Source organism: Rissa tridactyla, chromosome 2, assembly GCF_028500815.1.
Source record: "Rissa tridactyla isolate bRisTri1 chromosome 2, bRisTri1.patW.cur.20221130, whole genome shotgun sequence".
Classification (NCBI taxonomy): Eukaryota; Metazoa; Chordata; class Aves; order Charadriiformes; family Laridae; genus Rissa; species Rissa tridactyla.
The window spans coordinates 125599936-125615170 of NC_071467.1; the positions used below are offsets into that span (position 1 = coordinate 125599936).

General features: G+C 41.9%; 1 protein-coding gene across 1 annotated transcript in view; it reads right to left on the bottom strand.

Moving 5' to 3' along the window:
* Positions 1–15235, bottom strand: part of RARB (retinoic acid receptor beta) — a 333745-nt gene that overhangs the window by 191192 nt on the left and 127318 nt on the right. The window contains exon 3 of the mRNA XM_054190690.1: positions 4644–5141. Coding sequence (XP_054046665.1) covers positions 4644–4821 — 178 coding nt within the window. The 5' untranslated portion in view covers positions 4822–5141. The remainder of the gene's footprint in view (positions 1–4643; positions 5142–15235) is intronic.

Consider the following 15235-nt stretch of genomic DNA (forward strand, 5'->3'; position numbering starts at 1 on the left):
GTTAAAGCGGTAAATAACCAGTGGTGATGGAAGGAAAAACAATTCCAGCAGAAAACAATGCTTAAAACAACAATCTGACAGGCGAATATGTTTGAATACTGACTACTAAATATAATAATTAGTATTTACGTAGCACTGCCCATAAGTAAAACCTTGCCTACATCTTCCAGTTCTTCAGATGATCTTACTTTCCACACATTTTCTCATACCTAAAAGACTTACATAAAACAGAATATAAAGTCCATTATTCTTTACAACGCACTTTTAAAACACCCCAGATAGAAAAGTATGGAAAAGCTTGGCTAAAATACAATGAATGACTTTAGAACAGATTTTTCTCCTTGACATCCCAACAGCCCTCTACATAACACATTCAGATTTTTATGTTTTTTTTTAAACTATCTGGATGAAGCAATCTTACTAAGTTTATATAAATTCCAGGACATTCTTGTATCAGGCTCACCGCTCTCCCCTGCCCCTTTACCAAGCTACTCCTACTCCTTCACCCTTGCAACAAATGAAGGCAGAGTATTGAGGATCCAAAGGATCACGTCAGCAGACTAAGGACCAAAATGTGGTGGGGGGCTAGAAGTAAAATATGGGGTCGCTCCCATCGAATGCCATGGGCTCCGTGCATCAGTCCATTAAAGCAGGATGCCTGAAGTGAGATGCCCAACCCAAGCAGAAAAGGAACAACTGTCAACCAAGGTGTTTTATTATTTAGTGTCTCCCACAGTGGCTACTGCCCAGACTCTAATTTGATCTAGGATACACTCATGGATTATGTTCATCATAGCATTAGCTCAAATGAAGTTTTTTCCTCCCCATGCCGTGGTCTCCAGCTCACACCAACTGGCTTTGTTATGTAGTGGTCTTCACCCATGTTACAGTAATAAAATCTGACTATTCTGGTGAAGTAACATTACAGAAACCAGTCTTATGAAGATGCTCTACCAATGAGCAGCATGGCTTCATCTTCCCTGTGCTGAGATTTGCTGTGAAACGGCAACACTCTGGTGTGCCTTGTGGTTCCACCAGCCATAACATAAAGACAGTACTTTCCCCATCAGTTTTAAACTCAGGATATAATAAGATGATCTGTGTGGCTTTTACATACGTTCCTTCTCAAATTTCAGGTGGTGCTTCAATTGATCAGGGTTTTTTTGGTAGTTTTGTGGTTCCTTTTTTTTTTTTTTTTAAAGACTAATTCTATAATTAGCCTTTTTCAAGAAATTAAAAGTTGCACAACAGATGCTTTACAAAGAAAGTGAACTCTTTCTTCTTAAGCTGGTATTCTCACATTGTGACAGCCGCCTTACTGGTCTCTGGCAACAGCATTATCGGCGTTAGGTCTCAGGATGGCAAGATGGGCCCCTTCTTCTCAGGACTAATGAGGAGCAATGCCACCCAGATACCAGAATTGCCTGTGCGTGCCTGCATGACCGCTACTCACCTCAATCTAAGATGCTTTTACTTTAATAAGAGGTCGCATAACAAACGTTTGCCCATGCTCATTTATGCCTTCCCCAGGTATTTCACCAACGTTTTGTGATTTTCCTATTGCAAACATGTCAAGCTCTGCAGGACTTTTGTTAAGCATCCGTTTCCCACAGCTGCTCCCAGTCCGGCAGAGGGCCGAACCCTGTTGGTCTGGGACAGGCTGGCGCACGACCCAAAAAGCATGGGAATGCCTCCAGTTTGGCCTTCCCTTACCATTTCTAAATGAGCTAAGCAGTAATCTCCTCAAATAATCTTTGCCTTTTTATTTTTTGTTTTTAATATAGAAGCAATTCCTCATTATTAATGCAACTGGGCAAGCCTGCATGCCATCTGATCTCAGGAGCAAAGACATTGCTCTATGCTGCATGGGGTAATACAGTGGTAGGTAAATCAATCGGACTTATAAAAGTAATGACCTTCTTGACCACGGTCTTGTTCGGTGTTAATGCATAGTTCATGTATGCGTAAAAGCGGTATTTTTTCATCTTCTGACCTCTTTAGCACTGTGACCAGCCCTCTAATTATTAAGTATTTTGCACTATGTATCTCAGTATAAAAATAGAAGCCAAGTCACAGGTCATGGAGGCAACACCAGTATTAACATCAATGAAACTAAATCACCCCATCCTGGACGCTTATTGTAAGCCCCTTGTACTCACAAAATTAGTACGTGTAAAATACTGGTGTCTGTTTAACGGGGCTGGAGATACCTACCCCAACTGTAGATTAAGATAACTTAATGCAACCTGATATAAGCTTATATGCCATCCTGGGAAGTCTAAAGCCAAGACAGAACAAAATAAAACAGGACAATAATATGAAGGTTTAAATGGCTGTAACTTTCAACAATTGCTGTTGAACTGTGTTGTTTTAAAAAGATTAGAGACATCTGGATAGCATTCCTGTTATGTAAAATCATTTCTATTGGATTTTGCTTGAATGGAAAGAAGCTGGAAGATAAATAGTAGAATAGCTTCAAGCATATAGAGGAGAGTGGTTTGGCCAAACTTTGATTTCTTCAGGTCTTTGCAAGAGAGATTTCTATTCTTCTGCCACTCAGTATAGGTTCTAATTTTAACAGAGGCCATCAATTATACCAACCTTGGCCCACGGGTGACTTCAATGTAAAAAAACAAAACAAAACACCAAATTACAAAAATATCCACCACCAAAACCCAAACCCTGAAACATAACCCAAAGCTCAGCTTGCTTACTAACAAGAACTTGCCTCCATAACTCTAGCGATATTAACCTCAAGCTCCAGAATCCAAAGTCTACAGGCTTCGAAACAAGACAGACTGTCACCACCACAGGTAAGAAAACAGAGTATTACAAACCAGAAGAGTCATCCTGCAGGGGACTGTGTCTGAAAAGAAATTCTCATTCAAGTCACCCTCCTCCCTATCTTGCCAATTTTAGCTGGTATTTTCAAACACTATTGCCTTGAGCTATGCACAACAGCTGCCAGGCTTTCATGCTCAGTCAACGCCAGCCAGTGCTGCAAAGCACCTTGATGAAAACAATGCCCTGAAAATGCTGGGACCAGGGCATAAAGACACAAAGTCAAAGATTCGGTAGCAGCCACTTATTTGCATATCCACAGAAATTCATACTTAGCACCACTTTTTCCAAAGGCTGAACACTGACCCGTTTATTAATTATTAGTAACACATCCGCAGCACAGTCTTAACTCCATGAGAACAACTCACGGAAAAGAAAAACTGCAAATCTGACCATATACATTTGGTATTTACCAATGTACGCCTCAGAAAAAGTTCCCATTAACTAGTAACACTCTGTATCTTCAACAGGTGAACATTCTTGCAATATCGGGGGATAAATTCAGCACAGTATTCTGATAATTAATCAGGATAATTTCTGACAGGATTGGAAAGTCAAACAGTTACTTGTAGACCTCCTGGATGAAAGAGTTCCATTTTTCATCCCTAAACACCCTGCATTAAAACAGGGCAAATAAAAGCCTGACCCGATTGTACCTCTTCCCAGGTGTGACTGGATGAAAACTGTCCATGTAACTGGAAAAAAAAAATAACTGCTTTACTTCAAGACTGCCCAGTCTTCAAATAGGTGTATGTGGGAAATGAAGCCAGAATTAGTATTAGGCAGCACAAACCCCACAACTTCACTCTTCAAAAGTTTTATCTTCATTGTGGTTTCCCATTCGTGTTTGGAGCTCTCAGTTTGGGTGCTTTCTGTTGAAAGAAGTATTAGGGGCACTGCTATAGCAAGCCTTCTTTTCCTTTAGTAGAAAGTGTAGTAGTTCTGCAAATATGCTGTTCAGTCAAGACCTTTTCTTATTGAACAATCCCAGTAACGTATTTAGACAAGCACCTTCACAACAAACTGACCTGCAAAGCTGTATACAGACTGTTGTTCCTCACACGGGTGTTAAATACCTCAGCCACCCACTGCAAAGACCTCCAGAGATGTACCTTGTCTGTGTGATGCTACTTAAAGGGTTTATACCTGGGACAGCTTTGTTTGGAGTGACTTAAACATATATAAAACTAAGACCAAGCAGAAAACACGTCTTCGTCATCAAGTGATAAAAGCAAACTTGCCCAGCTAATACAGTCAGAAGTTCTGAAAATGTGAGTGCTGCAAGTGGAACCCAACCGTAGACTCAAGGGCTAATTCTGCAGCCACAGGCAGCTTACAGCTACTACCCGTCCACTGGGCTGCTCTTCACAAGCTGCCCAGGAAGAAAGCAGTCACTTACGGAAGAAAACTAAAGCAGTATTAATTATTTTGCAACTTAAGATGAATCATCACTGCTCATGAATACGCGTTGGCCGATTTTTCTTTGAACACAACATCAGATTCTGCAGCTACCACGACAACGCAGGATATGCCAAAATCCATAGCAGGTTTTATCACTCCTGGCTTCCACAGCTTTGGTATGTCATATAGTTGCACGTTTATGCAAGACTAAGTGAAAATGGTACTTCAAAACAAATGAGTGTGAAAATGGTACTTCAAAACAAATGCATGCTCTTTGCCCAAGTGAAATACATCACGGATGAATGACTGCAATTGCTCTTTAAAATAATTTCAGAACGAACACGATCAGTCTTTGTTAGAGGAAAACTGGTCAATGAAAGCCATTAATAGCAAGCACTTACTTGCAGGTGACGGGGTGCTGCATCCGCTAGTTGGTGGGTGACTCTGGAGTCCATGAAGGGAAGGTAGCGGCAGTCCACCGATGACTGGAGGAAAAAGCAATGGATATGGGGCTGCTGGATAGTGAGTCATATGTCCATTCACTGCTGGTACTGGACATGTGCGGCTGCTGGTTGTCATGTTAACACCTCACAGTGTATAAATATTATGTTGCATCACTCCAGGCCAGCAAATAGGTATCTCAACTTGTGAACGAAGAGGGCTGTCAAGCCTGCAGGTATGGCTTGAGCTGGATCGTGTGATGAAAATGCAATTCACTAGATCAGGTCCATCCTATATTTCATCGCTGTTTCCTACTGTTCCCTTTTCCAGGACATTCTTGCTCTGCAGACGGTGGACAGAAAGTCTTCTCACTCTGGGTATCAGGGCACAGCTCAGTAGCTTCGGCGAGTGTCTTTCTGGGAGGTCAGTTGCTCTCTAGAGATGCATGCTGATACAGTCTGTGGGAAGAAAACAATATATTGGTTATAATATACAAATTTTTAATATATACGCACAGAAAACGCTTTTATCCTTTTGCTACTTTTGTTAAGTGATTACTTATTTATCAGTGTCCTACAAGATCAGCTTGATAGTTACCTGGGGGTAAAACTCTCACTCTACTGAAGCTAATAGCAGAACACTCATTAATTTGATTTCCCTGGCTGATGTGTTACACCAAAAGTGATTTGTGGTCAGATACAACCTTGTTTTGGAAACTGTCAGTTTTAAAACTGACGCATGAATAATTACCTGAAATATTGATACTTGGGGAGAACAAAAAAGAATATCAACTTCTGAAAAATTTACGTGTACATGAAAGCTTTCAGTTTCCCCGTAGAAGTTTCAGAATGAATGACACTGAGGAGGTTCTCTGCTCGCTTCAATGCCACGGCTCAGGCAGGGCACTGTGGAACTGCATCCGAGGGTGATTTTGTATTAGGCTGTTACAGCACTAACTGTTTTACCAATGACTGTTCTCAGAAAGGATAGTTAGTTGCCTTATTATCACTTAAGAGAGACCTCATTGATCATTCTCTCTTTTTTTTTTTTTTTTTTTTTGAGGGGGGGCAGGGAGAGTGAACTGCCTCTACCACCAAATAAACAAGCACTCATCACTTCATAAGCTGGGTGAGTGACTGACAGGATGGCGATACACTGCTCCTGTGCTCTGCTAGGGAACTCGCTTGCTGTCACAACCGCCATCCTCTACATCACCCAGAGCTACACACCCCGTCCTCGGTGTTTCACCCAAAGGGCTGGCACCTACCAAGGGGTCCTCATTTCCTCAAGTCTCTGCATCAAAAGCCTTAGGGTGAGAATGGGGTGCTTCTCGTGCTACTCTCGGCAGTGAAATTTGCTCCCGCCATAGCTGTTCAGGTCTATGTACAGCAAATGGCTGGTCTTCTCAGAAACAACATGCTTGTGCAACACCAGTAAAGTGCTACTGGTGTCATGAGAGCTACTGTTCTGGGCCCCCAGTTCAAGAAAGACAAGGAACTACTGGAGAGAGTGCAGTGGAGGGCTACAAAGATGATCAAGGGAATGGAGCACCTCTCTCATGAAGAAAGGCTTAGAGACCTGGGTCTGTTTAGCCTGGACAAGAGAAGACTCAGAGGGGACCTCATCAATGCATACAAATATCTAAAGACGGGTGTCAAGAGGATGGGGTCAAACTCTTCTCAGTGGTGCCCGGTGACAGGACAAGGGGCAACAGACACAGGCAGAACACAGGAAATTCCACCTCAACACGAGGAAAAACTTCTTTACTTTGAGGGTGGCAGAGCACTGGCACAGGCTGCCCAGAGAGGTGGTGCAGTCTCCGTCTCTGGAGATATTCAAAACCCTACCTGGACGTAGGAGTCCAGCCTGCTCTAGGTGACCCTGCTTTGGCAGGGGGTTTGGACTAGATGATCTCCAAAGGTCCCTTCCAATCCCTATCATTCTGTGATTCTGTGATAACAGGAAGGCTGCAACTGCTCCATATTGTGAACGTCGCTCCTGCAGGTATTTCTGCAATGCTCTAGGCAAAAGCCAGCGAATGCTGCAGCCAGTTTCTGAGCACCACCCTGCACAAGGACTTGCCCATCTCCTCCAAAACGTGCTGTTGGGGGAATATGGGTAGGAACCACAGAACAAACTCAGCCACCCAAAAGCAAGGCACTCCAGGGCTACCTACAGGCTTTGTTTCCTGAGACAACGTGTTACAACTTTGCGTCTGCCACAGTCAGTGATCAGTAACAACATCCACTGCCTATATAGTGTTTTTATTTGTAATTCTTTAAAATTATAGCCTGAAACCAAAGGCAAGAAGATTTTTGGGTGGGAAAATACAGGCAGTGGTGAAATGACTCGTCAAGGTCACAAAGCAATGCCAGAGGAGGGAAACTGCGCCAACGCAATGGTGACTGTCTCTACCACCACTCAGTCTACTAGTTGTCAGTAAGAATTCAAATGAGCAGGGGAGGGGAAAAAAAATAAAAAGAAAAAAAAAAAAAAGAAAAAACCCAACCCCGATTGCATATGTTTGCCTGTCAGAGATCAGCGGAGTGTTTCTGCTCTGTGTGGAATACCAGCAAAGGTTACCAGCTGTGCATGTTTTCAGACAGCAATTTCTGCTGAGTGCAGCCTGCTCGGGGATAACAGAAATGTAGCTTGTAAGTATTTGATAACTGTGTAAATTATGCACAAAATACCTTTAATGCTAATGGAGACACACGTACGCAGAGATGAGACTGTAACAGGGGGTACAGAGAGCTAATACACAGCTGCTGGCCACGTCGAGCTTGAGGACCACAAGCCTGGAGACCGGTGAAACCAGGCAGATCTTTTGAGGAACCCTCAACAGCAAAAATACATCGACCCATTAACAATACAAAACGAGATGAACCATTGCAGGTGACTGTTTTAGCTAGCTAAAGCTTTACGAAGTTTGACAGGGAGAGCCAACCATCAAAGGAATACGCAAAGAAGTAATGTTTTCCAAAGCAATTCCACAAGAGCCAGCAAAACCACCACACTTCAAAATGTTTGCAAAAAAACAAAGAAGGGAGGGATGTTGATGAAAACCAACCCTCCTCAAATCTATGCATTAAATTAATCATAGACCAAGGCCACCTATTTTCAAATTATTTAGGGCTTTGGAAATAAAATTAATCTTGTAAAACTATGTAATACCTTCAATTATATTTCTATTAGCCAGAAAAATGCAGAGCGCAGCATAAAGTATAAAAATTCCCAGAACCACAACATTGGATATATCTGTATATTTAAGTGACAAGTATTCAGAAAAGAAGCAGTTCCTCCAGGACGGATGGAGGACAAAAAAGGGCACTCGGGAAACTCTTTGGTCACTTCCTCACCACCGGAGGAACACGTTGTGTGATGGATCTGGTGATGACAAAATGCAGCAATATTATAGCTCCTTAGTATGCAACTCCACATGAAATACCGAACAGTGCCAAAACTAGATTATAATCCTATAGTTCTGCATGCTTATAATTTGATGTGAGATGTAACTATATACTGCAATTGCTACCAGAAGACAAGTTTCTCTTGTCTTACTCAAAAATCACCCTCCTTTTACCCTTCATGGCAAGAAATATCCTGCAGATCGGTGCGCCAGACAGAAGCTTTCAGAATTTGTTCCTCTGCTTTTCTCTCCAATTTAAGGCAGAGAGGGAAGACGGTGCAAAAGGTATGATACTCCACACAGAGTATCATTCAACCCTAAACAGTGTCCCTCAGGAGCAGCAGGATGTTATAAATATCTACATGGCTGAACATCTGTATGGTGGCCCACAAGAAAATCATAGGCAGACACCTACATTCCAGCAACTCTGCCCACGTAAAGAAGCGTCACCCATGCTCTGAGCTTACAGAGGGACTTCAAGTCACCAGCTCTGCTGACACAGATTGTGGACCCATCACCTCCATCCCTGCACAGCTGCAGCACAGCAAACCCAAAAATCAGCTGTCCCCATTCATGCCAGTTCCATGGCACCAAAGACAACCCCTAAGGGAAGATTTCACCCAAGTGTCACCAGACTGACACATTCACACCCATCAACTCACAGATGAAGATCCCAGCATTGCGCATCAGCTGCAGGCATCTAGGCTGCAGATGGTTTCAAGGTGAAAACATCTCTTTTCCTCAGCTAAACCTGCACCACATTGTGAAATACTGTAAGACAACATACATGTGCCAGCTTTGAGAAGACTTTCCTTTGCTGTCACTTGTTACGGTAGACGCCTCACAGCTGAAGAAACGCATCCTCTCTGGACTGCAGCACTTGCCCAGAAGCAAGCCCCATTCTTTCCATGTCATGTGGACCTTGAACACACTCTCCTCTGGCCTACACCTGGAATCCCTTGAGGAGGAAGCTAACAAGCTCACCCTAAACCCTGATGGGAAGAGCCAGCTACCACAGAGGAGAAGCAACCCCAGAATGAGCAAGCCAAACTGACCACAGAGTCACCTTGGCAGTGGTCGAACACTCATTCATGTGAGGCAACAGCACGGATTTCAGCCCTGTACCTACGAAGCAAAATTTTCATAAAACAGCTATAGTCGAGGCACTTCAGAGGATCTACCCAGTAGATAGTAGATACTGGGTAGTATCTACTAGTAGATAGTAGAAACCCAGTATATAATGAAAATCCTCTTCCATTAGACTCACCCTTAAGGACCGTTCACGAGTGCAAGGCCCTTAGTGTGAACAGTATGGAAAAGGATCATACAGAAAAGTTGCTTTGAAGGCTCACCAAGAGATGATCGCATTGTGCACTATGTTGCATTGAACAGCGGCCAATGACTTTTCTTTGACAGAACATATGCCTCCTTTTTGGTTTTTACAGGCTTTTTATTGACTTGACTTCAGTGATAAAGCAGATGGCCACAGGGGAAGGAGGCTACAGTAGCTCCAGAGCAGAGCAGACAGCATATTTATCAGCTGCAGTTAATGCAGCAGGTGTACCTGTCTCTTCTACATTTCTTCTTGGTGTTTGTGTAGCTGAGAAAAAGTTTAAAACCACAAATTTTCATGTATAAGTTCCAAATTTTGACGCATAATGAGTGACCCAACTTTTCTTATTGCCTCTTAATTTCCCATGCATTTTGCACAGGCTTTACTAGAGAAAACAGTTTTGCTTTCCACACATCTGTCAGTTCTCCTAGAATGTATTAAATGAACCAATTCTCATTCATTATATTGCTGTTTAGCTTACATTTGGTAACAATATTTGGTATTATTAGAACATAATTCATCCTTCTGAATTTTGCGCTTGCATAAGATTTTATTTTAAGTCATAAAATCCCTTTGCTGTTGCAGGTGACTTTGATGCACATCAACAGCTGGATAGGCAAGAAGCCAAGCCACGAGGCTTGGCTGATAGTCATAGAACGGTTTGGGTTGGAAGGAATCTTTAAATGTCCTCTAGTCCAAGATCCCCCTGCAATAAGCAGGGACTTCTTCAACTGGATCAGGTTGCTCAGAGCCCCATCCAACCTGACCTTGAATGTCTCCAGGGATGGGGCATCTACCACCTCTCTAGGCAACCTGTTCCAGTGTTTCACTACCCTTATTGTAAAAAGTTTCTTCCTGCTAACACTACCCCAATTCCACATTGCTCTTCCTCTCCTCTTACTGTCCAGAGCAGGGAGTAAAGCTGTCAGCTTCACAAGTAAAGCATGATTTTTGCCTTTTTTTTTTTTTTTTTTTTTTTTCCCCTTTCCCTCACACCTGAAAAGGTCAGTGGGGAGCCCTGCCCCACCTGCAGTGATGTCTGAAATTTGGTAGTCATTTTAAGATATCCTCAACTGTGGCACCGAGCAAACTTTTAAGCTAAACCCACCACCCCTACACCCTTCTAACAAAGAAACCATGACCACAGGAGAGGCACGCCGACACGAGGACACGCTCTGCACGGAACTGGGGAATTTGCTGCTCCAAGCCCGGCCTTCTGCAGCATAGATGTCCCCGAAGTTTCCAGGGTCACAGAGGAAGTCTCTCCTAAGTTCACTTCCCATTTTCTTGCCAACGCCAAAAATCCTCCCCCCCCCCGCCCTTAAATCTTAGGCAAACTCCTAAAACAGGAACCTCTGGAGTGCGAGGGCAGCCTGGGCAGCAAGACGGCAGAGGCAAGTTGCTCCTCTCCCAGCAACAAAAACAATTCCAGAGAAATTTCACATGCAAAACCTTTCAACAATATATTACATTTTTTTTCCCCAAGGGACAGAGTTGACGGAGTCTTTATTTATTAGGCAGCTTCGAGACATATTCTAATGCTGTTTTCAAAACAAGTCAAGATCTAATAGTTTTGGGAACCTTTACTGTATCTAATGTATAGTTTGTATTGAAATCCCTGATTATGCATATGCTTTCTATTATGCTAGCTGATGGTGTTGCATTGAGTAGTATTGAATAATTCAGCAGATTTAGCACTAGTCAAGTGTAAATCAGTCAGATACAGTAACACAATAGCCACGCTGCCTTTAAACTCTTAAAAATGCGTGGAAACTTTATTTCAAGAAGGGGCGTACTCCGTTTTCCACCAGTCCCCGTTGGCTGCGAGACGTTGCATTTTTGTTTTCTTGGCTATCCAACGAGATTTAATTAAACAATAAACTAGTTACCGTGGCAGAAGTAAAAAAAAAAAAAAAAAAAAAAAAAAAGAGTCTTTGGAGTGTTATGTTTCCTTTATTAGCATAGTGATGTGAAACTAAACAGAAAAAGCAATCTAATAACAAACATTCCTTTGAGAAGGGCTCCGGGAGCAAAAGGACATCCACTTATTGTTCAGCCCATCCCATTGGTCCATATACGGCAATAAAGGTACAATAGAAGGAAACAGGAAACAGACTGGCACATCTGCATTATCTTATTAGAGGCTAATGGATATCTGAGAGGAACATGCATCTGATGCTGAATAGTCTGTACCAATCTCCGAAGCAATTACTCTTAATTAGTGGATTCTGTTTATAGATGGAACTTAGTGTACCCTTCTGTATCAAAGAGATGCAGGCATCTGGAGAGAGATATGGTTTTCTTAAAGGGAAAGCACTACAGCACAATGTGAGGGGTTGGGTGCTTGGGGTTGGTTTGGTTTTTCTTTTTTTTTTGTTTTTTTTTGGCAAATAAAAGCTCTCTGAAGCATAACATATTCTACTGTGTTATTAATCAAAAGAGCATGCTAGTTTAAAAAAAAAAGGAAAAGGGAAAAAGAAAAAAAAAGAGACCATACTGTTAATCTCAAACTCTGAAAGTAAACATAGAAAGCTAATACTTGCATATGAATTATATGACAAAAACCACTTTGATGATAAGCAAATAAACAACCGAGCCTAAAATTTTCAACTGCTGGCCAAAAAGCTTAAAATAGCAGCTTAAGTCAGAAGAACAACATCTGCATTTTGTATCTGCCAAGTCTGCAGCCAAAAAAAGTAAACCACTCTATATGACCAGATGCACGAATAAAAAAGAAAATGCATGAAACGGAACTTCAAAGTCAGTTTATTGAAAAGCAGATCTGTAGCTCTTACATCCCATAACCACAATTGTCATATATTTTCAACTATAGGTGTAAGACTTATGGGAGGAGGGAAGATAAATCGCTGTAACAGAATTAAAGACACTATTACTACAACACTTTTCCTACATCTTGGTATGCAAGATAGCTGTCTACTGGGCGACTGTGAATTCCTTTTTGTCATAAAGCTGACACTTGCAAAATGGGTTTCTGTTTTATTTGTTTTTTCCTGACTGAGATTGTTAAGAGATAATTAATATAATTAATGTAATTGTTGTTTATTTGAAAATCCTATTGGGAAGTATAAGGGGACGGGGCGGGGGGGGGCAAAGCTTTTTCCCTATGCAGCTATGCTTCGTATTGCCTGCATTGCAAACGCACGCTCATATACGCCCCTGAAAAAAAAAAAAAGCAAATCTAAATCTGAAAGGGCAAAAGGAAAAAAAAAAAAAAAAACCCCAACAAAAAAAAGACACAATGACACCCATTTATTTACACACCACACAACAGTACCCTGCTGTGCCAGCTATTGATTTCAGTGGAACTGAGAGTCCATGTTGGAGAGTAGCAGCTGTGCGTACATAGCCTGAATCCTCATAGGGGAACAATACTCTATAAGCAGAATAACCTATTTCAGCCAACCTTCATGTACAACATATAACATTAAAAAAAACACACACAGCTTCCATTTCAAAAATCTGAAAGGCGCTATGGTTATTTGTTTCACAAAGGTTCATGGGAGTTATTAATTTATTTGTGCTAGCACAATGCTAGCATAATGAAGACGTGAAGGATTGAAAATCCATGCTTTGCATGCCTGTTACTCTACAGAGATGTTAATTCTATTCTATACTAACCATATTTAAGATCCTCCGACTGCATCAGGCAATTTCTCATTTTCTCCTGTTGTTTGCTGTTTTAAAGAGCTGTTTATAACTGAGGTGTGGGGGTTTTTTTGGAGGGGGTGCTGTGGTTTGTGGGGTTTGGCTTTTTTTGGGTTGTGGTTGTTTTGTTTTTTTTTTTTTTTTTTTTTTTTTTTTTAACAGCTATCTTCATTCCATGTTTCTTTCATTACTCAGCAGTTGCCAAAACTATACTGAGAAGTAAAGATAAATGGTTAGGTCAGGTGATGGGGTTAACAATTTACTGTGTGCACTGCCCCGAGAGCCAGATATAGTAGAATTGGCTCATGTTTATGTACAGGATGAGAAGTTGATTTCCTGTGCAGTGACTTTCAGTCACCTCTATAAGGGACTCTCTCGCAGTTTTCTGCGGAGAATTCAACGAGCTTTGAATACATTTTGTGCTGGTATATAGGATACTCTGCTTTGTAACTAAATGCATTCCTTACTTATTCCGCCACCTTCAAAAATCCCAATGGGCTGTCAAGAAAATTTCATTTGTGGAAACCAAAAGGAGCGTAACTGAGTTTAAGTGAACTTATATACTGATTTCCCTCCCCGACTTTAAAATCTGTTTCTTAACACTTAAAATTGCTCTTTCAGTGGAATCAAAACATCAGTTCTTGCATTGTCTTCTCTGTTGGTCCTTATTAATGTTTCTAAGGATGTAAAACAGTAATTCCATATTGAGAATATCATAAATGAGTGACTATCCCATGGGCTACAGAGGTTTAAGAGATCAGAGATCTTCCAGACCAAACCTGTATCTTTTTTTTTTCTCCCCAGACTGAACCCATTTCCCTGTTTCTGCTCATCCCCAAACTTGAAGGGAAAAATACGTAATTTCTCTCAAACACAGTTCAGATGATCCACAATTTTAGGTGGCAGAGGGTAGTCAGCAAAAACAGTTCTTATAAAGCAGGCTGGTCATTCAAGTCACATATAACCAGAAACTCCAACATGAAGCATTTCCTACAGCCCAAGGTGCTATGCCTGCTGCTTTAGCCTTGTTCTCTGACTACATTTTTTCAGTGGGTTTTCTTTGTTCTGGCACAGTTTCTCCCTTCAGTTCAGAAAAACTAGACTGGACTTTGTGATCCAAATTGTCCTTTATGGTCTTATGTGTCCAAATTGTTTTGATCCTGACTGCTTCTATGTGAGGTGGCAGTCAACGAAGAGGAAAAATTATCACTGATGGGACTAAGAAACCTACCCCTTGGGCTCCCCTCTCATCAGCCAGTCAAGGCAGAGAACAAGAACCACAGATTAGCGAGGTGAGCTGCAACCAGCGCCAGCAAACTTCTAAGATTTGGGAAGATTTACATAGGCCAACAGGTAGCACCTTAAACTGACAGCGTACTCAACTGTCTATTCAGGAAAGGTAGCATCTCTGATTAAGTTCAGAATGGGACACACTTCCTGTCCTGCAAAAAGATCTTCCATTGAAGGTCTTCCCCTTAACTGGTGATTAATTGGTCTTCATCTCTGGCTACGAGGCACCTCAAGATAGCATCACACTGATTCCCAACCAAAGCAAGATTTTTTTGTGAAGGGCAGCGAAGGGAAAGTAAGTAAGCAAGGAAAAACACATCCTGCTGTCTACGTTCAGTAATGTCATCCAGTACCACGGGACCTGCAGATGTTTATAAGTATGCCAATCTCTTCCCAAGTGGTGTTACAGCTAGGAGGAGTGTGGGATCTATCTGAAGACTCCCAAGCATGCTCTCAGAGTGCTCATCCTTAACCTTCTAGCTGATGGGAAACACGTCATGGTGACCAATGGCAAATACGGCACTTACCATCACTGCAACTACTAAAAAGGCCTTATACTGACCGTTTATAACCTTTAAGAGGCCTCCGAGATCAGTAAGAGGGGTCAAGTGATGTTATTGTTTTGGTGACAGACGGAAGATCTCTAGTAAATGATGGTGGCCTGGGAATCATTAAAAGAACAGAGTACTTCATCTGCTCAGAAGCTGAAGAGGCAAGCAGCTTTGGAGGGCAGCTCCTTGACAGAGAAGTACATCTCTTTGGGAGGCCAACACTCTGTGGTCATGACGAGCACTGCAGGTGAACCACTGAAACAGGATGACAAGATACTTCATTAAATGAGAGCACAAAGACAT